The sequence below is a fragment of the Schistocerca cancellata genome, chromosome 10, assembly GCF_023864275.1.
Source record: "Schistocerca cancellata isolate TAMUIC-IGC-003103 chromosome 10, iqSchCanc2.1, whole genome shotgun sequence".
Lineage (NCBI taxonomy): Eukaryota > Metazoa > Arthropoda > Insecta > Orthoptera > Acrididae > Schistocerca > Schistocerca cancellata.
The window spans coordinates 4,671,057-4,698,076 of NC_064635.1; the positions used below are offsets into that span (position 1 = coordinate 4,671,057).

Sequence of the window (27,020 nt, forward strand, 5' to 3'; positions counted from 1 at the left end):
TATACTTCTTAATAAGTGGATTTTGACGGAATGTTACATTTTTAGATGGCGTCAACAATTGCCGTTAGACAGCCAACATGCAATGCCTTTTGGTATATGGATGGTCATGTGGATAACTTGGAAGCTCCATTAAGGCTGTTTTCCAACTAAACTGTTTATACTGGAAACTCGCAACACCAGAAAACTGTAGGGCATTTCACACGCAAAATACTCGTAGATAATCGTTTTGTTTATAAAAACCGCCTTTCCCTTGCGGCAATGTATTTTATTTATTCCAGAAGCGTTTCGCCTGTTCCTTGGTCATCTTACAGTTTTGTTTTGATATGAGATATATCCACGTCTCGCTTTTACGCAAATAAGTGATAACTGACAGTTATTCGACCTTTGGTTGGCATCTGCGTTTCCTCTCATCTGCTCACATCCTGGAGGTCGGACTATAACTTCACTTACGAAACACAATCACATTTTCACGTTACGAACACGAAAATTGTGAAGAAAAAAGTTCGTAAGGTGAAAATGTGCTTGTATTTCGTAATCTAAGGTATAGTGCGACCTCCAATATGTGAGAATATGAGAGGAAACGCAGATTCCAGATAATAACTCGAATAACTGTAAGTAATCACTTATTTGCGTAAAAAAACAAGATGTGAAAAATTACTGTTTCATACTCTGCAAATATCGCATATCAAAGCAAAACTACGGCGTTCTAGATTCCACTGAAGACACCTTAAAGTAAAAGACGAAAGGCATCTGGAACAAATACATTGCAGAAAGAAAAAAGCGGTTTTTATTTACGGAACGAATATTTCTGTACTTGCCGCGGATGATTCTCACGCAGACAAACATATAGAAAGTTCTCGTTTGACCGATTCTTTAACACCGCTCGTCACAATGGGTCCCTTTCATGCTAGGATAACCGAATGGGGCAGAGAAGAACCAATGGACGATTCGTTTAGCAAACGCGCGAGGGCGCTGCAGAAACGCTCAACAAACTCCACCGTAAGGCGTTACAAGAGACCATTGTCAGGCACCCCGAGCGGAAGCAATGCTTTGTTGTTGTTCTATGATTTGCGCTGTTTGGAGTGCGATGAACTGATGCTGCAGCATACGTCTTTGGCACTCTGGTGTAGGTGCCACAAATTCAGCTAAGTAAGAAACACGTGCTATCTTTTGTGGATGCACGCAGGCTTTTGTCCGGTGAGTTCGTGCTTTGTTTGGGCTGAGCCATCCCTTGCTTTTCCTTACGTTAGTGTAAAGACAACGTTTCTTGTGACCAGTAACGACGCAGGATAGGAATGGTAGACGTTGTTCGCGAGCAAGCAGAGATACACATACGACGATCCGCTGCTTTTTGTTATTTTCGCTGTACGCATACATAACGTGACCATTTATTTTTTGTGTCAATGGGTCGCTTGCAGAATTTAGGAAAATACTTATTTTACTATTTATAATTTATTCAAAAGCAAGGACGTGATAACAATGCATTAATTATATATAATTTGAATTAATCGACACTATGTTGCAGTTGCAGATGCATTTGTTTTTTATTTGTTGGTGGAGGAAATCAGTTTCAAAATGTCGGGTCTAGTTTTCAAGTAGGAATGTAGCTTGTCACATGATTTGTTGATGTTCGTCGTGGTAATCAAAATGGCTTTCAAAACTGCAACAGTGAACAGTGTTTTGTCACTTGCCCATATTTTATTCATTAGAGAAAGACTTTCGACAGGCAAAAATAAAAAGTATTCAATAATTATACGAAATTTCGTACGGCCCAGATTGTTGCCACGAAGATGTGTGAACAACTCCAGCCAGCGGTCTTCAGTAGCAACACTTTTAGCGTTCCAGCTTGATATGTTTTCATCTGTGACGTAGATGGAAGTAAACAAAAACTCATCGAATACGGCCATATCTTGGTCGCTGCTAAGAAATCCTTGTGTAATCAGTAAATCCGTGACATTCTGTATTTCTTCCCACGTATGTACTTTTGTCAAAGCTACCCATACCAACACTTCCAAGTCTTCAATTAATTGGCACCACTGATCCAAGTATTCTTTGCTAGTCTTATAAAACCCAGCCGCCGCAGTTTCTACACCCTGGACAACACCATCAGCTTCTTGTTACTTTGTTATTAGATTACGGACGGTGTGAGGAAGAAAAAGTAAGCTGTCTTTACCTGCCAAGTTATCCCGGAGGCCCTTTCCTTCGTAGATTCTACACGAGACACACATTGTGCTTCAGTTTTTAAAACAGTTTGGTGGATAATCGTTGCCTGCGTACGCAAAAAGTATAACCATAATTCAGAGATGGGATGGATTTTCGAACAATGCTTTCATTTATCAGTTCTCAGAAAATAGCTTTTTAAGGGCTGAAATATTATTAAAATATCGTGAAGCGTCGGCATTAAAGCGAACCTTGTTGAAGCCCAGCAGTTTGATATCACTGAAATCACAGAACTCCTGTGAGAGCTTCCATTAGAACGCTGTAGTTGTAAAAAAAATGAGTAAATGTTCACAATGATAAATTCAAACTCCTCAGGGAAACAATTTGAAGCTGTATTTGGTGGTAAATTCCTATGGGTCAAACTGCTGTGGCCATCGGTCCCAAGGCTTACACACTACTTAGTCTCACTTAAACTAACTTACTCTGAGGACAACACACACATCCATGCCCGAGGGAGCACTCGAACCTCCGACGGGGGGATGATGTTCTGATCGCTTTATGAACTACATGGGCTCCATACCCGATCCCAATAAGTTGCCTTCCAAGTGATAGGTTCAGTTTTGCTTGAACAGCATTAGTCCCTTTTCTATTGTTACCTGTAAAATTCCTTTAAAAATGCCACAATTCCCTTCCTTTAAGCATTGCACGATAATATCTTTTTCAAATAATCGACAACAGTGTCCGATGTTTCAACAGGCTGCTCTTGAAACTCTAAAATATAAAATATTGACTTTAACACCTTCATAAGGTAAAAAATATCGAATCAAAACAGGGAATAATTTTATTGATCCAGATTTAAAGCAATCATTGTTAAAAATATGCAGCGGGGTTGCTATCAACCGCCAGATTTAACCCCTGATGTAACCAAAAACTTTACGGAAATCTTGTGCTCATTTAAACATATGTTCCATAATCATTGTATCGTCGTTGGAGTAAACTTTTATCATCCAACAATTGACTGGGTTGGTTGATTAGTTGGTTTGAGAGAGGGGACCAAACAGCTAGGTCGTCGGCCCAATTGATTGGGATCATTACCGTTTCGTAAATGGTGGGTGTAACAAGGTATCCTGTGAAATAATACTAAATCCGTCCTTTGAAAACTACATGGAATACATAGTTTAGAAGTCTGCTCGTGATGGAAATATATTACATCTAACACTTACGATCATGTTCAAAGAAGACAGGATTATTTATTGCTAAGTTAGCCTCGGTGACGATGAGGCGGTTTCAGCAACAATGATTAAAAAGTACAAAGAGCAACTAAAACTTATGGGAAGATGTAAATGATCAGTGAGCTTGATAAACAGACACTCATGCCATATTTCAAAGAGGAACTCTAAAAATTTAGACGAACTTTGACTCAAGTTTAAAAGAGTAGTTGACCATGCACTTGATAGGTGCATACGTAGTAGAACAGTCTGTGATGGAAGGGACCTTCCGTAGTATACAGTCATTGCAAAGAAACTTCAGAAGAAACTGAGACTTCTGGATAACAGGTGCCAAACAAAGTGTGGGCTCATGGGTAGAAAGATGCTGAACGAAATGTGTCAAGAGGGCACTGTGTGAAGCCTTCAGTGACTACTGTAGCAGACTCTCGTGCAAAATCCAAAGTAATTCTGCTCATATGTAAAAGCTGTCAGCCTTAGTGTCCAGATACTCATGGATTGAAAATGACGTGAAGTTGAGGGTAACAATGCAGATCTCTGTTTCTGAATGTTCCTTTACTATGGAAGATACAGAAATATTGATTTGATGTATAAAACAGCCAGATTTACAAGATTCAGGTTTTGTTACGTAATTGATGTGTAGTTTTGGGCTATGTGAACCGATTTTCAAATAATCTAAACTGACAAAATGGTGTATTCCGTAATAGTATGCAAACCATGTTAAGATTGTACATACACTTATATCAAAGACAAATTTTTGAATGAACATTGGCAGGACAAATATGTTTGTCCAGGAAGAAACAACAACAGTATGGACAATATACACTACTGGCCATTAAAATTGCTACACCAAGAAGAAATGCAGACGATAAACGGATATTTGTTGGACAAATATATTATACTAGAACTGACATGTGATTACATTTTTAAGCAATTTGGTTGCATAGATCTTGAGAAATCAGTACCCAGAACAACCACCTCTGGCCGTAATAACGGCCTTGATACGCCGTGGCATTAAGTCAAACAGAGCTTGGATGGAGTGTACAGGTACAGCAAGCAGCCCAAGCAGCTTCAACACGATACCACAGTTCATCAAGAGTAGTGTCTCGCGTATTGTGACGAGCCAGTTGCTTGGCCACCATTGACCAGACGTTTTCAATTGCTGAGAGATCTGGAGAATGTGCTGGCCAAGGCAGCAGTCGAACATTTTTGTGACCAGAAAGGCGCGTACAGGACCTACAACATACGGTCGTGCATCATTCTGCTGAAATGTAGGCTTTCGCAGGGATCGAATGAAGGGTAGAGCCACGGGTCGTAACACATCTGAAATGTAACGTCCACTGTTCAAAGTGCCGTCAATGCGAACAAGAGGTGACCGAGACGTGTAACCAATGACACCCCATACTATCACGCCGGGTGATGCGCCATTATGGCGATGATGAATTACACGCTTCCAATGTGCGACCATCATGATGCTCAAAACAGAACCTGAATTGATCCTAAAAAATGACGTTTAGCCATTCGTGCACCCTGGTTCGTCGTTGAGTACACCATCGCAGGTGCTCCTGTCTGTGATGCAGCTTCAAGGGTAACCGCAGCCACGGTCTCCGGGCTGATAGTCCATGCTGCTGCAAACGTCGTCGAACTGTTCGTGCAGATGGTTGTTGTCTTGCAAACATTCCCATCTGTTTACTCAGGGATCGAGACGTGGCTGCACGATCCGTTACAGCCATGTGGATAATATGCCATTCATCTGGACTCCTAGTGATACGAGGCCGTTGGGACCCATCACGGCGTTCCGTGTTACCCTCCTGAACCCACCGATTCCATATTCTGCTAACAGTCATTGGATCTCGACCAATGCGAGCAACAATGTCGCAATACGATAAACCGCAATCGCGATAGGCTACAATCCGACCTTTATCAAAGTCGGAAATGTGATGGAACGCATTTCTCCTCCTTACACGAGGCATCACGACAACGTTTCACCAGGCAACGCCGGTCAACTGCTGTTTGTATATGAGAAATCGATTGGAAACGTTCCTCATGTCAGTACGTTGTTAGTGTCGCCACCGGCGCCAACCTTGTGTGAATGCTCTGAAAAGCTAATCATTTGCATATCACGGCATCTTCTTCGTGTCGGTTAAATTTCGCGTCTGTAGCACGTCATCTTCGTGGTGTAGCTATTTTAATCGCTCAGTGTATGTGCCAAAGTGTGAGCTTATGGGTAGAAAGATGCTGAATGAAATGTGTCAAGAGGGCACTGTGTGAAGCCTGCAATGACTACTGTAGCAGAATCTCTTACAAAATCCAAAGAAATTCTGCTCATATGTAAAACCTGTCAGTAATGCCAAAGCCTTAGTGTCCAGATACTCGTGGATTGAAAATGAAGTGAAATTGAGGGTAACAATGCTGAACTCTGTTTCTGAATGTTCCTTTACTAAGAAAATTTGATGTATAAAACACCCAGATTTACAAGTTTTTGTTACGTAATTGATGTGTAGTTTTGGGCTATGTGAACCGATTTTCAAATCATCGAAACTGATAAAATGGTGTGTTCCGTAATAACATGCAAACCGTGTTAAGATTGTACGTACGCTTATATCAAAAACAAATTTTTGAATGAACATTGGCAGGACAAATATGTTTGTCCTGGAAGGAACAGTAGTATGGACAATATGCATTCTAGCTCACCACGTGAGCAGACGTTGAGTCGCAGACAGACAATAAAAAGGAATGCTAGAACTGTTCGGCTTTTGAACTATGTCCTTCACCAGAAAGAGAAACACGTACATGTTCACACAAGCAGAACTTACACACATGTGGTCACTGCTGTCTCCAGTTGTTAAGGCCTCAGCACCTGGAGATGGCGGTGGACACATGTACATGAGTTCTGCTTGTGTGAACATGTGTGCTTTTTCTCTTTCTGATGAAGGACATAGTCTAAAGCTGAACAGTTCTGCCATTCTTTTCATTGTGCCTGTCTGCAGCTCAATACCTGATTTATGTGGTGAGTAGCAACCTATCCTTTCCTTTCAAAAAATATTGTTGATATTATTGTACCACTGACTTAATGCATCTGCATTGATTTTACTCTTTTGAATATATGCTGAAATATACACTCCTGGAAATTGAAATAAGAACACCGTGAATTCATTGTCCCAGGAAGGGGAAACTTTATTGACACATTCCTGGGGTCAGATACATCACATGATCACACTGACAGAACCACAGGCACATAAGCACAGGCAACAGAGCATGCACAATGTCGGCACTAGTACAGTGTATATCCACCTTTCGCAGCAATGCAGGCTGCTATTCTCCCATGGAAACGATCGTAGAGATGCTGGATGTAGTCCTGTGGAACGGCTTGCCATGCCATTTCCACCTGGCGCCTCAGTTGGACCAGCGTTCGTGCTGGACGTGCAGACCGCGTGAGACGACGCTTCATCCAGTCCCAAACATGCTCAATGGGGGACAGATCCGGAGATCTTGCTGGCCAGGGTAGTTGACTTACACCTTCTAGAGCACGTTGGGTGGCACGGGATACATGCGGACGTGCATTGTCCTGTTGGAACAGCAAGTTCCCTTGCCGGTCTAGGAATGGTAGAACGATGGGTTCGATGACGGTTTGGATGTACCGTGCACTATTCAGTGTCCCCTCGACGATCACCAGTGGTGTACGGCCGGTGTAGGAGATCGCTCCCCACACCATGATGCCGGGTGTTGGCCCTGTGTGCCTCGGTCGTATGCAGTCCTGATTGTGGCGCTCACCTGCACGGCGCCAAACACGCATACGACCATCATTGGCACCAAGGCAGAAGCGACTCTCATCGCTGAAGACGACACGTCTCCATTCGTCCCTCCATTCACGCCTGTCGCGACACCACTGGAGGCGGGCTGCACGATGTTGGGGCGTGAGCGGAAGACGGCCTAACGGTGTGCGGAACCGTAGCCCAGCTTCATGGAGACGGTTGCGAATGATCCTCGCCGATACCCCAGGAGCAACAGTGTCCCTAATTTGCTGGGAAGTGGCGGTGCGGTCCCCTACGGCACTGCGTAGGATCCTACGGTCTTGGCGTGCATCCGTGCGTCGCTGCGGTCCGGTCCCAGGTCGACGGGCACGTGCACCTTCCGCCGACCACTGGCGACAACATCGATGTACTGTGGAGACCTCACGCCCCACGTGTTGAGCAGTTCGGCGGTACGTCCACCCGGCCTCCCGCATGCCCACTATACGCCCTCGCTCAAAGTCCGTCAACTGCACATACGGTTCACGTCCACGCTGTCGCGGCATGCTACCAGTGTTAAAGACTGCGATGGAGCTCCGTATGCCACGGCAAACTGGCTGACACTGACGGCGGCGGTGCACAAATGCTGCGCAGCTAGCGCCATTCGACGGCCAACACCGCGGTTCCTGGTGTGTCCGCTGTGCCGTGCGTGTGATCATTGCTTGTACAGCCCTCTCGCAGTGTCCGGAGCAAGTATGGTGGGTCTGACACACCGGTGTCAATGTGTTCTTTTTTCCATTTCCAGGAGTGTAGATAATACAGAGTCCGCCAGGAAAATGTATACTCACTTTAAGAAACGAAAAGTATTTTTTTAAGTGTTTATGTTACATTTAATAATTGATCGCTCATGTTGTGCAACCTTCAGTTTAGCACATGGTTACTTTAAATGTTCAGAATGTTCACCGTTGGCGGCATTTCACATAACAGAACGACGGGCGGTCGCCGCAAGTACGTCAGTCAATGTTACAGTGGAGGTCGCTGCACATGCCGCTGTAGTCTCTTGGCGAAGTTCCTCCAGCATGCGTGGCTTACGTCGATAGACGTTATCTTTCACACTTCCGCACAAGTAAAAGCCCATAGGTGTTAGATCTGACGACCGTGAAGGGAACTCAACGGGTTCAAATGGCTCTGAGCACTATGGGACTCAACATCTTAGGTCATAAGTCCCCTAGAACTTAGAACTACTTAAACCTAACTAACCTAAGGACATCACACACACCCATGCCCGACGCAGGATTCGAACCTGCGAACGTAGCAGTCCCGCGGTTCCGGACTGCAGCGCCAGAACCGCTAGACCACCGCGGCCGGCTCAACGGGTTCTCTTCGTCCAATCCGATGCCCCGGAAAATTGTCATCCAGGAAAGCTCGTACAGCTAGGTGGTAGTGTGGTGGCGCCCCGTCCTGTTGGTAGAAGACCTCTTCATCAGCTCCATAAAGCACACGTATATCCGGCAAAATAAATGTGCATAACATTTCCAGGTACACTTTTCCAGTGACAGTAGCATCAAAGAAAAAGGGTCCTACTAAGCCCCTAAGAGTACAAGTACGTCCACGTCACACATGAACCCCTGGTAGATTGACAGCGTAATCCACATAAACATGCGGATTTTCTGGTGCCCAGCACACACTGTTATGCCGATTCACGGTTCCATTAAGTTTAAATTGTGCCTCGTCGCTCCACACTACCTTCGTCACAAATTATTCGTCATCAGTTGATACCATTCGCAAAATTTCATTCGGCGCTCAGGATCATCGTCATTAATCACCTGTGGTAATCGTGGAACGTAAACTTTCCACTTTGCAGCTTTCAGAATACTTCGTGCACTTGTACTACTAACCCCCACTTCACATCCACATTGCGTAGCAGACTTCTGTGGAGAATTAACAAACGTTTCCAACACGAGAGCCGATGAAGCGGGACTTACAGCTGTACGCTGTCTACCTGATCTTCCGTTGTGAATATCACAAATCGTTCCATGGAATTCAACCTTGTCAATGTTCCGTTTAATTGTTAGACGGGTTGGCGGTTCTGTTTCAGACACCCGCCTCCACTGACGTTGCACTTCAACAGCATTATCAAACTTGAAAAACCACTTCACAATACATTTTCATTGATCGAATGTCAAGCGTGTTCCAGACATCTTGTTTTCTCAGTACCGAGATGAAAGTACTAACATTTGTTGAGCCACAGACCACACTTAAATACACTCGTAACTCAAATCGAACAATATAAATATCTCGATAGAGCCTGACAAAGAATGTGTACCTTTTTCTGGTGGATTCTGTATATCATTCTTTGTCCTCATAGGGTCGGCATGTTATTTCTGATTTGGGATTGTTACTCGTAGGGGTGGCTGGTTGCATGCCCTTCCTGATGCCACGGTTTCCCCCCTGGGATGGAATTGTGTACCCCATCTGCAACCAGTGTCATCCCACAGGGAAGAGTGAGAGTGTTTTATAAATGTATGCAAATTGTGTAACTGAGGCGGCATGTGGGTGGCAGCCCAGTATTCACCTTGTTAGATGTAGAAAGTTGCCTAAAAGCCACATCCAGGCTGGTCGACGCACCTGCTGGGCGGATTCAGTGTGGGGTTGGCATACCTCCCCGTGTTGTGGAAATATGTGCTAGACTACCATGGCAGGTTCCATTACGTCATTTGTCTCATCAAGAAAAGCAAAACGAGGATCATGGAGTGTAGTCAAATTAAGTCGGGTGATGCTGAGGGAATTAGATTAGGAAATGAGACACTTAAAGTAGTAAAGGAGTTTTACTATTTGGGGAGCAAAATAACTATTGATGGTCAAAGTAGAGAGGATATAAAATGTAGACTGGGAATGGCAAGGAAAGCGTTTCTGAAGAAGAGAAATTTGTTAACATCGAGTATAGATTTAAGTGTCAGGAAGTCGTTTCTGAAAGTATCTGTATGGAGTGTAGCCATGTATGGAAGTGAAACATGGACGATAAATAGTTTGGACAAGAAGAGAATAGAAGCTTTCGAAATGTGGTGCTACAGAAGAATGCTGAAGATTAGATGGGTACATCACATAACTGATGAGGAGGTATTAAATAGAATTGGAGAGAAGAGAAATTTGTGGCACAACTTGACTTGAAGAAGGGATCGGTTGGTAGGGCATATTCTGAGGCATCAAGGGATCACCAATTTAGTGGGTTGGGTTGAGTTGGGTTGTTTTGGGGAAGAGACGAAACAGCGAGGTCATCGGTCTCATCGGATTAGGGAAGGATGGGGAAGGAAGTCGGCCATGCCCTTTCAAAGGAACCATCCCAGCATTTGCCTGGAGCGATTTAGGGAAATCGCAGAAAACCTAAATCAGGATGGCCGGACGCGGGATTGAACCGTTGTCCTCCAAAATGCAAGTCCTGTGTGCTAACCACTGCGCCACCTCGCTCGGTCACCAATTTTGCATTGGAGGGCAGCATGGAGGGTAAAAATCGTAGAGGGAGACCGAGAGATGAATACACTAAGCAGATTCAGAAGGATGTAGGTTGCAGTAGGTACTGGGAGATGAAGAAGCTTGCACAGGATTGAGTAGCATGGAGAGTTGCATCAAACCAGTCTCAGGACTGAAGACCACAACAACAACAAGTGAAATTTGTGTTTTTCCAGTAGTATTTTCAGGACAATCCAAAATAGGAATGTCATAGAAATAAGGTGAGATATGAAACGACGATATAATATGAGTGTATGGCATTGGTGGCCGGGAGACCCCTCGTGGGGCGGTTCGGCCGCCGCTCCACAAGTTCTTTAACGCCACTATGGCGACTTGCGAGTGAATGAGAATGAAATGATGATGAAAGACACACAACACCCAGTCATATCGAGGCAGACCAATGATAAGTAACATATAAACAGTTAACTGTATGGGAAGAACTCACTGCATACGAGGATGGGATTAGCATATGCGTTGGTATTGTTTTAAGACTTCCAACATTGAAACTGAAAGTTTGCTTTACAAAACTATTGGGTTGGTGCATAAGTTTGTAGTATTTTTCCATAAGTTCAGTAAACACAACAGATACACGTAACATTGACTGTTTACAGCAGTCTGTCAATGCTGAGGTTAATTTTCAGTTCCGTGGCTGTAGAAATCGTGTGGTTTTGAGGTGAAGAACCACGTTCGTAGCACATTTTAATCCAGAAGATAAGTTCCTTGTATGTTGTTCAATAGAGAGTGGAAAAGGTGAAAATGTGAGGACGCAAAACCCGGTGAATAAGGTAGGTGCAGAATGACTTCCCAACCCAACTCCTGTATAATGTTTCTTGTCACTCTAGCCGAATACGGGCAGCCCTTATCGTAGAGTAGCATCAATTCATGCAGTCTTCTTCATTGTTGGTCTTGGATTACATCTGCAAGACGTCCCAGTTGTCGACAATAAATATCAGCAGTGATGGTTACATCTTGGGGAAGCAGTTTGTTGTACACTACACCGTTGCTGTTCCACCAAATGCATATCGTAGTCTTTTGTGGATGCAAACAGGTCTTTGTATGGAAAGTTGCTACTTTGTTTGGGCTGATTTATTCCTTTCTTTTCATTATGTTAGCATAAAGACTCCATTTTTGTCACCAGCAACGATACAGGATAAGTACGGTCAGTGTTGTTCACAAGCCAATTGATGAAAGGCAAGCAGAGATACACATATGACCACTCACTAATTTTTGTGATTTTCGCTTGGAGCATACTCACAGTTTTTGGACCTTCTCCATTGCGTGCAAGGCGAACAATGGTGGAATGATCACAGTCCGTCACATTTGCCAGTTCTAGATACACTGACATGGATCATTGTGGATCAATGTGTTTAAGTAAATCATCCTCATCAAACCCTGAAGGAGTTTCTGAATGTGGAGAGCTGATAATGTCAAAACGATCCTCCTTAAAATGAGAAAATAACATTCTTGCTGTGCTCTGTCCAAAGACATTATCTTTATACATGGCGCAAATGTTTCTGGCTGTCTCCACTGGTGTCACCACCCCTATTGAACTCACAGAGAAGAATATGTCAAAAATGTCATGATTTCTCCACTGGACACTCCATTTCCTAGCGTCCACAGTTCCACTCAGTATCTACAAACAACAAAATAGCGATATGTAAACTCGAGTAGCAATAGTGAACTACAAATAAAACATGCCAGTAGGTAAATAAATTCATAACAACTAGAATACCAACATGCAAAACAAAAATGCTACAAATTTATACACCAACGTAATACTTACCAGGAACGATTTTCGCACTCTGAAAGAGTGTAGGTCATATTATATTATGTTGGTAAAAAGTGTGCCACTCAGTTATAAGTAAGATTTTTTTATATTTTACTGTGCCCTGGTAAATATTAAATTACATGTTTTATCTTATTATATCTACATGTACACTCTGCAAACTACTGTGAAGTGAGCCGCAGAGGGTACTTCACATTACACCTGTTGCTAGGGTTTCTTCCCCATTCCATTCACATATGCTGTGCATGAAGAATGATAACTTAAGAGCCTCTTAGCATGCTTCAATTAGTCCATTCTTGTCTCTGTAGTATGTATGAGGTTGTCATATATTCCTAGATTCTTCACTTATGTCTAGTTCTTGCAAATTGGTAAATAAGTTTTCAAAGGATAGTCTATGTCTGTCTCAAAGCATCAGACATTGTAGGTTTTGCAACATCTGCACAATATTCTCTCACTGGTGAAAGAAACATGTGAAAATTATGCCAAATTTCTCTGTACATGTTCAATACCTTCTGTTAGTCCTATTTGGTACAATGCCAAACTCTCGAGCAAAATTTTTGGGATGAATTGAGACTGTCTTGCAATAAATCATGTTTGTACACTGACTACATTTCCCTATTGTTCTACCATTGGACTAAAGCCTGCCACCACCTTTACATACAGCTTTACCTAGTTTATCATTGCACTTCATATCCCTAAAAACTGTTATTTTATATTTTGACTGATTCCAGTCATGACTCACTGATATTTTAGTCACAGGACACTACATTTTTTGTTAATGTGAAGTGCAGTTTTACATTTCTAAACATTTACAACAAGTTACCAAGCTTTGCACCACTTTCATCAAGATTTGTGTACCTTCTTCCAGATGGTACTTCACTTTGGATAACTGCATTATCTGCAAAATTCTGAGATTAGTATTAATATTGTCTGCCAGGTCACTAGTATACAAGAACAACAAGGATCTGATGCATTTCTAAACATTTACAACAAGTTACCAAGCTTTGCACCACTTTCATCAAGATTTGTGTACCTTCTTCCAGATGGTACTTCACTTTGGATAACTGCATTATCTGCAAAATTCTGAGATTAGTATTAATATTGTCTGCCAGGTCACTAGTATACAAGAACAACAAGGATCTGATGCACTTCCTCTGCTCACATCTAAAGTTACTTGTACGCCTGTTGGTGACTTTCCACCGAAGATAGCATGCTGTGTCCTCCCTACCAGAAAGCCTTCAATCCAGTCCCAAATTTTACTTGATACCCTATCAGGTTGTACTACTGTTAACAAGTGTAGGTATAGCACTGAGTGAAATGCTTTTTGGAAACCAAGAAATACTATGTCTTCTGATTTCCTTGATCAACAGCTTTCAGCATCTCATGTGAGACTAGGTTAAGTTGGGTTTTGCATAAGAAATGTTTGCAGAATCTGTGCTTGTGGCGACAGGTCTACCCTCAGTTCTATGTAACATTCAGACCAATGTAGTTTGAGTTTTAAAGTTTTGTGGATTGACCAATATTTTTCTCAAGATTGTAGGAAGATGGCTGTAATGTGTTAACAGGATGACTTACTCAATGTTTTTTGTTGGTGGTCAACCTGTTACATTTCACTGTGCCTTTCTTTTAGCTCCTTTGTCGTTTTACTTCTGTTTTAATCTCATATATAGCCACTTCTACTCTTTCTCCATTGTTTAGTGCATATGAGGTAGAGAGATTGTGTGGTCAATTCGGTGCATGAGATTTTATCCACATTTATTTGTTTTAATGAGTGTTACGGTGCTGTAATTTGTCCTAAATAATATATCTCTTTTTCCAACAAACAGCTCAGTTCATACATACAGTACCAGGAACAAAAATGATCTGCACAAAGACTTAAAAGCACTTACTTTAGTTCAAAAAGGGGTCCACTACTCAGGAACACTCGTCTTCAATAATTTGCCAGCAAACATAAAAAATTTAGTTACAAATAAAGATCAATTTAAAAGGAGCCTCAAAGACTTATTAGTTGCCAACTCCTTCTACTCCATTGACGAATTTTTTAATAGAAACAAATGATGTATTGTATATATTGTATATATTCACACTATTAGTATTGTTAAAAAAAAGTTGACATGTTCCACATCCACGAGGATCTCCTCAGCATGGATCTATGGAACGAAAAACTAATCTAATCTAATAATCTTGCCGTTGAGTACCCATAAAGACCAACCACACAAAACAAACAAACACACACACACACACACACACACACACACACACACTCGTTTACTTGTAGGTGTCATTCAAAAATGGAATGTATTTCTCTGTAAGAGCTGAGCAGTGAAGTTTCATGCAAACTTAAAAGTAATATTAATACTTGAAGTGACAGTGTTCAGAGAAATAAAGTTTGCTGAAAACTGAAGTATTTGCCACTTTTGGGCATATATCAAAACATTTGATGTTGAATAGTGTTATTTTTATTATTACTGGTACTCTTGTAAATGGTACATTATCATATTTTTGTTGCCACTCGAAAATCTGTTTATGGAGAGATTCGAGGATGAGGCACTTATGACCGCTGCCTACAAGCCGACCTGTTTCATTAGGTATGTTGATGACACGTTTGTCATCTGGCCACATGTTTGGGAAAAACTGCACGAGTTTCTTGATCATCTGAACTCAAGACACTCTAGAATTAAGTTCACAATGGAACTAGGAAATAATGGTAAACTTCCTTTGCTGGATGTCCTGGTAAAAAGGAAGACAGACGGCACATTAGGCCATAGTGTGTATAGAAAACCGATTCACGAGACAATCCTACAAATGTTTCTGTGAAAATGAGTATATTATTTGCAATGATATTACAAATAGTGTTCATTAAGACTAGTTAATTTACATAATTCACATTGTGTAATATCAGCAGATCATCATTGAATATTTGATTGTCGGTTACATTAGTCTTTGGTTTGACAATACAGTCAGTTCTTCAAAATAAACCTTTGTCGTACTTACGGTTTAGGTTAATTTGATAACTGCTGTCTGTATGACACGTACATTGTGTTTGTCACTTGATACGTAATGTGAATTGCTCACCTTCGGAACTGTATGCTTATAAGCCAATAAGAAATGATGCTGTTTGTTTTAGGAATCTGAACATCCTCAGCAAATCACAGAAAGTCATGAAGGTATTCTCCCTGTGGTAGCGAACTTCACCCCAGTGGATGTTGCTGTCTACTACGAAACGTTGTGCTCAGATTCACGAAACTTTATCATCCAGCAGTTACTTCCATCTTACTTAAAAGGACCTCAGCTGCTCAACATTACTCTGATTCCTTACGGAAAAGCACAGGTGAGTGACAGACCACACTCAGAGAGAGAGAGAGAGAGAGAGAGAGAGAGAGAGAGAGAGGTGAGAAGTGTCAGCAAAGTTACAAGAGTCAACTGAGATAGTTGGATTTTTGGATTGCTGTTCTGACATGTAACAAGTTCAACTGCGAGGCCACATGGAGCTTTAGCAACACAAGAACTCATAAATATGGCAGCCTGCTACTAGCAGCAATGCGCTACATAAACCATCATGGTTCTCATATTCAATTAAATAACAAACTGTGAATTATTGATTAAATAAGTAAATAAATAAATGGTTGTACCCAGTTCATTGATACCAGATCTGTAATCTGCTTTAAGTGTTTCATCCTCCAAGAACACTAGCAATCACTAGCATATCTCAGCTGTTCTTCCATGGCTTTCCTGAACAGTGATTTTGTGCTCACTCCAAACCATAGATTCCAGTTTTTTAGCCAGGATAATGTTCTATGTTCTGGACTACATCTGCCATCAATCTTTCCTAGAAGTATTAATTGTAACAGGTGATTTTTGTTGTTGTGTATTATATAGCCAAAGTATTCAAGTTTTGCTCTCTTGCTGGTATTGAGAATTTCTAAATATTTGCTCATATGCCACATTTGTGACTTTATCTATGGTATCATTGATATCCTTCAGTCTGCCCACATTTCAGATGGCTCTGTTTCTTACCTAATATTCATACCATGGTGTGTGTCCACGACTCAGTTCCATAGAGTAGGATACTGAGCACATAGCATTTAAGTAATTAAGTGTGAAATATAATGTGAATTTTTTGAGAGAAGTTGCAGTCATCGTTTATTTGAAACCCCTAATATTTATATGGTGGAATCCTTTGGATCTTATCATTAACGAGTGCAAGAGTGGCTTGAATTTCATTTCTGTTCCTTCTGGCAATCATCCGTTTTTGTCTTGACATTTAGACCTATCCCCCCCCCCCCCCCCCCTCCCAATCAGTGCTGTCTTCAGGGGTTTAGTAATTGTTACAGGGCTCCCAGCCTTACAAAGGTAAGATGGTGTCATCAGCATATCAGTGTTATTCATGATAACTCCATTAATCATCACTCATTGATACTTTTCATCGATAGCATTTCAGAAAATCTTTTCAGAATAGATGCTGAAAAGCAGTGGGGTGATTTAGCAGCCCCGCAAACTCCTTTCACAGTTGATACTACTCGCATTGCTGTTCTGAATTTAACAAGTGGAATTGTGAGGGCGTGGAGCATGACAGCTGTCAGCAAGAAGAAGTAGAGATTGTACAGTAGTTGCACACTACAAAAACTACTCAAAACTATGAAGAAAGATTATTAAAAAATCAAGAAACATATACATAATGTCAGAAATCAGTAATTCCAACAGTAGACATAAGGTTAAGTGGAATGTAGTGAAACAAGAGGCAGGACAACCAGCTACAGAATACGACAGGGTTCACGACATGTGGAAGTTTGGGTCTGGCTGAGACTCATGCACGGATAGCCGAATAGTAAGGTGGCCGCTCATCATGAGTGGGTAATCTGGGTTCGTGTCCTTAACTGGCACAAATTTACAAACTTACACTGTCGTCATTCCATTCCACAAATAATGGTTGTCATTATCTGCAATTGTGAAGAATTTAATGTAAGCCACAGAATAGGATAACATCTACTGAACTGAATGGAAGGGCTGTAAATGATGAGTTGCAGGTAACAAATTCATTAAATATAGTAGAAAACGTAGAGACAATGGGTTCAAGAGCAGAATCACAGCAGTATGCTGAAAACGTAACCGACATAAAATTCGGTCATATGAAGGTATAACCAAGTTCTCTTTCTGGAATTAAGAAAATTATACATTCACTCAAAAATAAAAGCTCATCTGGTTTTGAAGGTGTTTAAATTAGAGTACTAAAGATTTGTTTGCATATAATAAGTCCAGTCTTATCTGAAATATGTAATGCATCACTAATTCACAGCATTTTTCAGAGACACTGAAATATGCCTTGTTGCACCTCTCTTTAAGAAAGGTGATCAGGGATATGTCAATAACTCCTGACCTGTTTCATTGCAGACATCATTTTTCAAAATTTTTTCTCTGGAATAGTACCTCGCATTAGTAGTATGCTCAACAAATCATAGTTTGGGTTTCAGGAGTGGTGGCTCTACTGAGAATGCCATTTACCTGTTCACTCACCAAATTTTAAAAGCATATTATAATAAAATAACGCAGGCTGGGATTTTTTATGACCTCTCTAAGACATTTGACTGTGTGAATCACAGCATTCTCCTAGATGGATTGAAGTTTTATGGGATTGATGATATAGTCAACCAGTAGACAATGTCATGTACAACCAAAAGAATGCAGGAGGCACTTAGAAATTCAACCAATATAGTCTTCTCCTTCTTTTTCTTCTTTCTGGAATGTTTGTGCCTATGCAGGTCAATGACTGAGCCTCTTCCAAGCTTCTCTTTCCTCCCACAGTCTAGCATTTAGCATCTACTTCCATTGCAGTCCTCTTTGGTTCACGTCATCCTTCACCTGGTTCCTCTGTAGCGTAAGACAGTGATATCGAGTGGTCGCGCTAAAAGCAGACATGTTCCAACGCAGCGGAGTATGACTGCGCACATAACCCCTTTGGTTCCTTGATTATTCTTAGTTTTTGTATTTGACCGCTTCATGTTGGTTTCTGGCATTATTTTGTGAGTTTGTGTGATTGCTAATTTGATTGTGTTTTGTGGATGCAGTCAGACAATAAAAGCTAGGTAAGACTCTCAAGAAGTTCTGCGTTATTTCAGCAATATACACTCCTGGAAATTGAAATAAGAACACCGTGAATTCATTATCCCAGGAAGGGGAAACTTTATTGACACATTCCTGGGGTCAGATACATCACATGATCACACTGACAGAACCACAGGCACATAGACACAGGCAACAGAGCATGCACAATGTCGGCACTAGTACAGTGTATATCCACCTTTCCCAGCAATGCAGGCTGCTATTCTCCCATGGAGACGATCGTAGAGATGCTGGATGTAGTCCTGTGGAACGGCTTGCCATGCCATTTCCACCTGGCGCCTCAGTTGGACCAGCGTTCGTGCTGGACGTGCAGACCGCGTGAGACGACGCTTCATCCAGTCCCAAACATGCTCAATGGGGGACAGATCCGGAGATCTTGCTGGCCAGGGTAGTTGACTTTCGCCTTCTAGAGCACGTTGGGTGGCACAGGATACATGCGGACGTGCATTGTCCTGTTGGAACAGCAAGTTCCCTTGCCAGTCTAGGAATGGTAGAAGGATGGGTTCGATGACAGTTTGGATGTACCGTGCACTATTCAGTGTCCCCTCGACGATCACCAGTGGTGTACGGCCAGTGTAGGAGATCGCTCCCCACACCATGATGCCGGGTGTTGGCCCTGTGTGCCTCGGTCGTATGCAGTCCTGATTGTGGCGCTCACCTGCACGGCGCCAAACACGCATACGACCATCATTGGCACCAAGGCAGAAGCGACTCTCATCGCTGAAGACGACACGTCTCCATTCGTCCCTCCATTCACGCCTGTCGCGACACCACTGGAGGCGGGCTGCACGATGTTGGGGTGTGAGCGGAAGACGGCCTAACGGTGTGCGGGACCGTAGCCCAGCTTCATGGAGACGGTTGCGAATGGTCCTCGCCGATACCCCAGGAGCAACAGTGTCCCTGATTTGCTGGGAAGTGGCGGTGCGGTCCCCTACGGCACTGCGTAGGATCCTACGGTCTTGGCGTGCATCCGTGCGTCGCTGCGGTCCGGTCCCAGGTCGACGGGCACGTGCACCTTCCGCCGACCACTGGCGACAACATCTATGTACTGTGGAGACCTCACGCCCCATGTGTTGAGCAATTCGGCGGTACGTCCACCCGGCCTCCCGCATGCCCACTATACGCCCTCGCTCAAAGTCCGTCAACTGCACATACGGTTCACGTCCACGCTGTCGCGGCATGCTACCAGTGTTAAAGACTGCGATGGAGCTCCGTATGCCACGGCAAACTGGCTGACACTGACGGCGGCGGTGCAGAAATGCTGTGCAGCTAGCGCTATTCGACGGCCAACACCGCGGTTCCTGGTGTGTCCGCTGTGCCGTGCGTGTGATCATTGCTTGTACAGCCCTCTCGCAGTGTCCGGAGCAAGTATGGTGGGTCTGACACACCGGTGTCAATGTGTTCTTTTTTCCATTTCCAGGAGTGTAGGAGTGTATATTAGTAACTTCTGTGGTGACCCCGACATTACTAACACGAAAAATGGAATACCTCAGACCAGACATTTCAAGTAACTTCCATAATATGAATTTGACCCTCACTACCCCAACAGAAATAACGTCCATCATAAAATCTTTAAAGTCAAAAACATCTAGTGGGTATGATGAAATCATAGTTTTAATCTGCCAGGAAGTTTCATATCAGCACACACTCCGCTGCAGAGTGAAAATCTCATTCTGGAAACATCCCCCAGGCTGTGGCTAAGCCATGTCTCCGCAGTATTCTTTCTTTCAGGAGTGCTGGTTCTGCAAGTTTCGCAGGAGAGCTTCTGTAAAGTTTGGAAGGTAGGAGACGAGATACTGGCAGAAGTAAAGCTTTGAGGACCGGTTGTGAGTCTTGCCTCAGTAGCTCAGATGGTAGAGCACTTGCCTGCGCAAGGCAAAGGTCCCGAGTTCGAGTCTCAGTCGGGCTCACAGTTTTAATCTGCCAGGAAGTTTCATATCAGCGCACACTCTGCTGCAGAGTGAAAATCTCATTCAAGGTGTGCATTATTCAGGAACACACATTTTCAATAACTTGCCAGCAGCCATAAAAAGCTTAACAACTAATGAAATTCAGTTTAAGAGAAGCCTAAAGGATTTATTGGTGGCCAACTCCTTCTACTCCATTGACAAATTTCTCAGTAAAACCAACTGATTTTTTTGTGTGTGTGTGTGTGTGTGTGTGTGTGTGTGTGTGTGTGTGTGTGATATAACTAATGCACCATTTCGGTGCAGTAATGTGTTCATTGTAAATAAGTATTATAGTAGTTTTATTACATGTTTATTACCTTATAAATAAATAAAAAAAATTTTAATTTTAAATTCAGTGTATTAGTATTTGTAAAATGACACTTTTATACAGTGTTCATTAAAAAATTATGATCATTCCACTTGGCACCTATGGAATGGTACATTAGCTTATTTGTTTTAGTTGTTAATATTTGTCATGTGTTGTTGTTTTTCTGACATGTTCCACATCCTGGAGGACCTCCTTACTACGGATCAATTGGAATGAAAGTAAATCTAATCTAATCTAAAAAACAATTCATTCTCGCACCGACTCTCTGTGGCAGACAAACTTTCGCAGTGCAAGTTCCACATAAACACGGTGGCGGATGCTTCCTTATAACCGCACAAGATGTTACGTGTTCGTGTGAAGCCCATGCCCTTACAGTTTTCCGCAGCAAACAACTCGGTGATTAAGACATTTGGTGAAATAACCCTGCCGTTAGATTTCGGAATGGGGAAGAGATATCAGTGGCAGTTTATTGTAGCTGACGTAGCAGAACCAATAATAGGAGCAGACTTCTTCACGAATTTCAGCATGCTGCCTGATGTCAGAAATGGCTGTCTAATCGACAGCACTTCCGGTTGCAGTACAAGGGGCACCCAGGCATCTTATCCCATGAAACAGATGCGAGAAGCATTTCTCACAAATGAGTTTACACAGCTATTTCAACAGTTTCTCCACAATACGAGAAGAGAGACGTAAAACATAATAAGCAACATTTCATCAAAATCACACCAGGTCCACGTGTCTGCACGGCCGCAGAAATTACCACCTGACGGCCTTGTAATAGCAAAATAAGAATTTGAGAAATTGTTGAAGGAAAATATTATCCATCCCTCTGACAGCCCATGGGCTTCGCTGTTGCATTTAGTTCCCAGGAAAGATAAAACGTGGAGACCTTGTGGCGATTTCCAGGCACTAAATGCAAGGACAATACCAGATAAGTACCCGGTTCCGAATTTACAGGAGTTTAACAATTTGCTAGCGGGATCACATGTGTTCGGTGTAGTGGATTGTGCGAGAGCTTATATGCAAATTGTGGCAGCAGAAGACGTCCCAAAGACAGCTATATGCTATGACATATACATGCCTTTTCGACTTAAAAATGCAGCCCAGACAAGGCAAAGGTTTATCAATGAGGTTTTGCTTGGCTTGCATTTTTGTTTCACTTACATTGATGACATTCTAGTATTTTCTAAAGCCACAACCGAGCATAAGGATCATTTGACACAGGTTTTTCAACGTCTCGGTGATTATGGTGTGAGCATTAATTTCAAGAAGTGTATCCTAGGACAAAACCAAATGACTTTTTAGGGTATTTAATTACCGCAGCAGGAATTACTCCAACGCTGGAGAAGGTGCAAGCATTACCGCAAGTATCAGCCCCGATCACATACCAAGAATTATGAAGATTCCTAGGAATGGTAAATTTCTACAGGCAGCACTTACCAGGGACGGCTGAGAAACAGGAGCCGTTGACAGCAGCACTTGCAGGTACCAAAGCTAAAGGGAAGCGCAGAATTCCGTGGTCTGTGGAAGTGCAACGCTCGTTTGAGGCAGTGAAAACCAAGTGTAGTTGACGCAATGCTTCTAGCATACCCTGATCTGACCGTACCTTTGGCAGTTGTTGTCGATGCAAGGCAGGCAGCCATAGGCTCAGTCCTGCAACAATATATTACTTTTGGGTGGCAGCCTTTGGCATTTTTTAGCCAAAAAGTTAAATGCGTGGCAAAGAAATTGGAGTGCATATGATCGTGAGTTGCTGGTGGTTTTTGAGGCAATCAAATATTTCATAACATCATTAGATGCCAAAGACTTCACCGTTTTCACGGAACATAAACCCTTAATGTTTATTTTCAAACAGCGAGGCAAATGCAGTTCTCCGAGGCAACACAGATGGGTTGAATTCAATTCACAACCGACATACAGCATATAGCAGGAGCAGACAACTTTGCCGCGGATTATCTTTCCTGAATAAATGGCATATCCCAAGCTACTAACTTTTATGAGTTGGCAGTGTCACAAGAGAAGGATGCAGAGTTGCAGCATTTTCTCTTGAATGAGAATATGGGTCTCCATCGAGTGCAAATTAGATTTCGAACTCGAGTCTCAAAGTTTGGTGCAACGTCTCTACAGCTAGAAAGCACCCATTTGTGCCAACAGACTACCGCAGACGAGCATATCATAGTGTTCACAATCTGGCCCATCCTGGCATCAGGAGCATGGTCCGCCTGGTGACAGAACGTTTGGTATGGCCTGGGGTAAGCAAAGAATGCTGGAGATGGGCACAAGAATGTTTGGCCTGCCAAAGAAGCAAAGTGGGTTGTGACGCCCATCCTCTGTTAGGGACTTTTCCTGATGGTTTAAAAGATTCGCTCATGTCCATCTTGACTTCGTTGGACCATTACTACCCTCAGATGGTTTCCACTACTTTCTTCTGGTAACTGATCAATATACCCGTTGGGCGGAAGCCGTTCTGATAGCGGACATTTCAGCGGAAACGACAGCAAAGACCCTCATGGGCATGTGGATAGCGCGTTTTGGATGACCTATACATGTAACCACAGATAGAGGGGGACAGCTTGAGTCAACTTTATTTCAATAGTTAGCCAAGGGCATGTGTACCACAGATATGGTGTATGGCCAGAATATCCACGTCCCAGCAGACTTCAGTCCTACGACAGGAGAACTTGATACATCAACTATGTTCATAGTGCAGTTATGAGAACAAGTGTCATGTCTGGGCACAATTCCAGGCACTAGGCACGGACATCAACCAACTTTCATGCATAAAGACTTGAGCAGTTGTACCCACATTATGTTGAGATCAGACACCATCAAACCACCATTGCAACAACCATGTTCGGGGCCTTACGAAGTTTTGTGCTGAAACACGCATACGATGGAAATCTGCTACAATGGTGTGATGTCAATAGAAAGACTCAAGCCAGCTTACATCTGCTAATGGTAATGAAGAACCTCACCTAGCAAACAAGCCAGCATTGAGGATATTGGAGCAAACAATTTCTCTTGTGCCTCCATTGTCCAGTCGGCAGACATCGCCCGAGCAAGTACCGCTTAGACATACACAACCAGGTCAGCGGGTACACTCCACATACCCATATGTCTCGGGTGCTCGCACTATCAGTAGGGAGGCTGTGTGGCCAACGACAGTGATTTCGAGTGGTTGCGGTAAAAGCAGAGTTGTTCCAATGCAGCGGATTATGACTGTGCACAGAACCTGTTTGGTTCCTTATTATTCTTAGTTTTTGTGTCTGACCACTTCATGGTGGTTTCTGGAATTATTTTGTGAGTTTTTGTGTGATTGCTGATTTGACTGTGTTTTATGGATCTAGTCAAACAATAAAAGCCAATTAACACTCTCAAGAAGTTCTGCATTATTTCAGCAATATATATTAGTCCCTTCATCTCTATCTTGTTTGTGGGAAATCTTTCTGGTCCCATTCCTTTAATGTGGTCAAACCATTTAAGCCTACTACCCTCCATAGTTTCTTTTAGATGCTTGACATTCAGTGTGTTTCATATTGTTTTATTCCTTATCCAGTCCCTTCTTGTCTTGCTGAGGTTCCTTGTAGAGAGCGCATCTCTGTTGCTTGTACTCTGCTCAGATCTTTCTTTTGGCAGTTATTTTCCAATTTCTAATTATGTCTAATGCATGATAATTAAATTTTGAGTAATTTTCTGTTCTCTCAGAAATTTCATCCTTAATGCTTCTTTTCTTGGTTAATTTACTTCCTAGTGACTTGAAAGTGTCTACTTCTTCAATACTTTTTTCCTTTACAAGTTACAGCCTTCATTTTTTTAAATTTTTCCTGCTGATTTTCATTATTTCACTTTTTGTTAAGCTTGTTTCCATGCTTGTTTCTTCTATTATTCTTTCCCAGGTGTTCTTGTTCCAATTTCTGCTCATATTCTTCACAAGTCATCACATCATTTTCATATGCTATGATTTTTAGATTGTCTACTGTTGACCTTTTGTAAACTTTCCTTGTGAATTTGTCTTTGACTATATGAAAAAGCCCTGATGACACCACACTTCCCTGCTGGAGCACTCTCTGTTGTAAACAATTCTCATTTTTTGCCATATATTATAATTGTAAATGTTTATGATTCTCAGCTGTATTCCTTTTCATGGTTCCAGTGTATTCAGATCTTGACATATCTCTTCCTTACTAGCAGTGTCATAAGCTGCTTTTATATCTATGAATGCAACTACAATGTCTTTCCCAAATTCCCATTTCTTTTCTACAACTTGTCTGGTTGTAAATATGGCATCTGTAGTTGACCTTGCAAATAGAAATCTTTGTTGTTCCTCTCTTAATTAATTAATTGTCATTTCATAAATCTTCATGCAGTGGCACAGTAGTGCTATTCCTCTGTAACTCTCTCAGAGTCCCTTAATACTTTTCTTAAAGATTCGGTCCAGTAATTGCCTTTGTCCAGTCACCAGGAATCTTTCCATATGCCCATACTGTCCTCATTATTCTGTACAGCCACTGAATTCCAATAGTACCTGTGGCTTAGATCATTTCCACTGTGACATCATCTATTGCAGGAGTTTTGCCATTTTTCATTTCTGATACAGCTTTCTCCATATCCAACTTCTGCAAGTCTTCTCTTTCTATTTTCACTGCAACTGTGATATATCTTTCATCTCCCTCTTTGTCATCATGGGTATGTGTTTCATCCTCCCCTTCATATAGTTTGTGGAAGTGCTCTTGCCATACTTTCAAAACTTCTTTTTGCCCCATAGACGTTTTCTGGCAATTACGCATTAAAAACTGTGATGCCAGCCACATTTCACTCCAACACACCACTGGTGTGAAATTATGAATGTTCACGAATTTTTTGAACAGATGTCATAAACATCGCAAAGTTGTTGAAATAATATCTGAGTACTGAGTAATGCCTCCCAAGTTCTGAAACCTCTTCTGAATCCAAACTGAGAGGCTCGAATGCTGTCTTCACACTTACAGTATATTCTCAAATGCTATATTTCAAAGAATAATTTGAGGACACAACTCATTAAATGGTCATTCTGAAGCCACTTTAGCACTTTGCGTTGGGCCCTTTGAGAAGTGGTACAAATGTTTATTTGAGCCAGTGCTATGGAATGATTCTGCTTTGAGAGATACTGTTGAACAAAGCAAACGAGTAAGAAAGAGATCATTTAACATTAAGCATCTTTAGTACTTCAGTGTGCATTTTGTCAGGACCTGGAGCCTCCTCACTCGTTGACACTGTTATGGCATGCTCTGCTTCTGCTCTTGTGATATCCAAACCATCACCTCTGTTGTCTCTGAAGTGATTTTCAACAAATTCCTTCCACTCACTCAGTTTCTCTTCAGTACCATGGTGGGTCCTGCCTCCCTCATTTATGAGGAGCAGTGACAGTAGCTGCTTAAAGTGTTTTGTCCTATTGTTTCTCATTGGTGCTTCTGTATGAAGTACTAACTTCTACAGATTTCTTAATGCGAAACCCATGTCCCAATTAAATTTATTAGTGCAGTTTATAATTTGCAAATTTTTCTTGATGTCAGAGCACCACTCAATAAGAAACACGATGAGGACCACTAGCAAATGTTGGCTAAGTCCATTGCTCAAAGCACACACATTAACAACTGAACTTGAGACGTACATGTAGTACTTAAAAATTCACAATTGTGCTGACCTGCATGTGGGACTGGTAGCATATCATCTGTGACACAATATCCTGGGAATATGTTCATAACCAAATGTCTTGTAGAGGTTCTTTTGTGATGTTAGATCTACATATCATTATATGTGCCTCCTGATGGTATTTAGGTTGGTAATAAGAGTGAAGTTAGGATGAAGTATGAAATTCACAAAGACAATACTAAAGGTAGGAACAATTTCCATGCAATATGTGCCCATGTAGGATTCAAAAAGAATTTTTATATTCTGCTGCAAAATATTCAGAGCCAGAGTGAGAGTACCAGTCCCTTATTACCCCCGCTACTGCAGTTTATGAGAGTATCTGTATTCAGGGATGTAAATTCCAATTAATACTAATGTTCACATTAAACAGTCTATAAATTAACCAGCATAGAGACAACAGACTGTATTCTATATAAAGTTACATTTATATTTAGTCAATGTGTAACTTAATGCAGTTTTTATCACACTGGTTTCATTTTGTTAGTGTAAAGTACACCACATTATGTCATAATAAAATAA

The 27,020-nt window shown here is 42.0% G+C and overlaps 1 protein-coding gene across 2 annotated transcripts in view; it reads left to right on the top strand.

Moving 5' to 3' along the window:
* The window catches only part of LOC126106481 (gamma-interferon-inducible lysosomal thiol reductase-like), a 104,422-nt gene that overhangs the window by 20,309 nt on the left and 57,093 nt on the right, over nucleotides 1–27,020 (top strand). For both annotated transcript variants that reach the window (XM_049912780.1, XM_049912781.1), the window contains exon 2: nucleotides 15,541–15,744. In XM_049912780.1, the coding sequence (XP_049768737.1) occupies nucleotides 15,541–15,744 (204 nt within the window). The remainder of the gene's footprint in view (nucleotides 1–15,540; nucleotides 15,745–27,020) is intronic.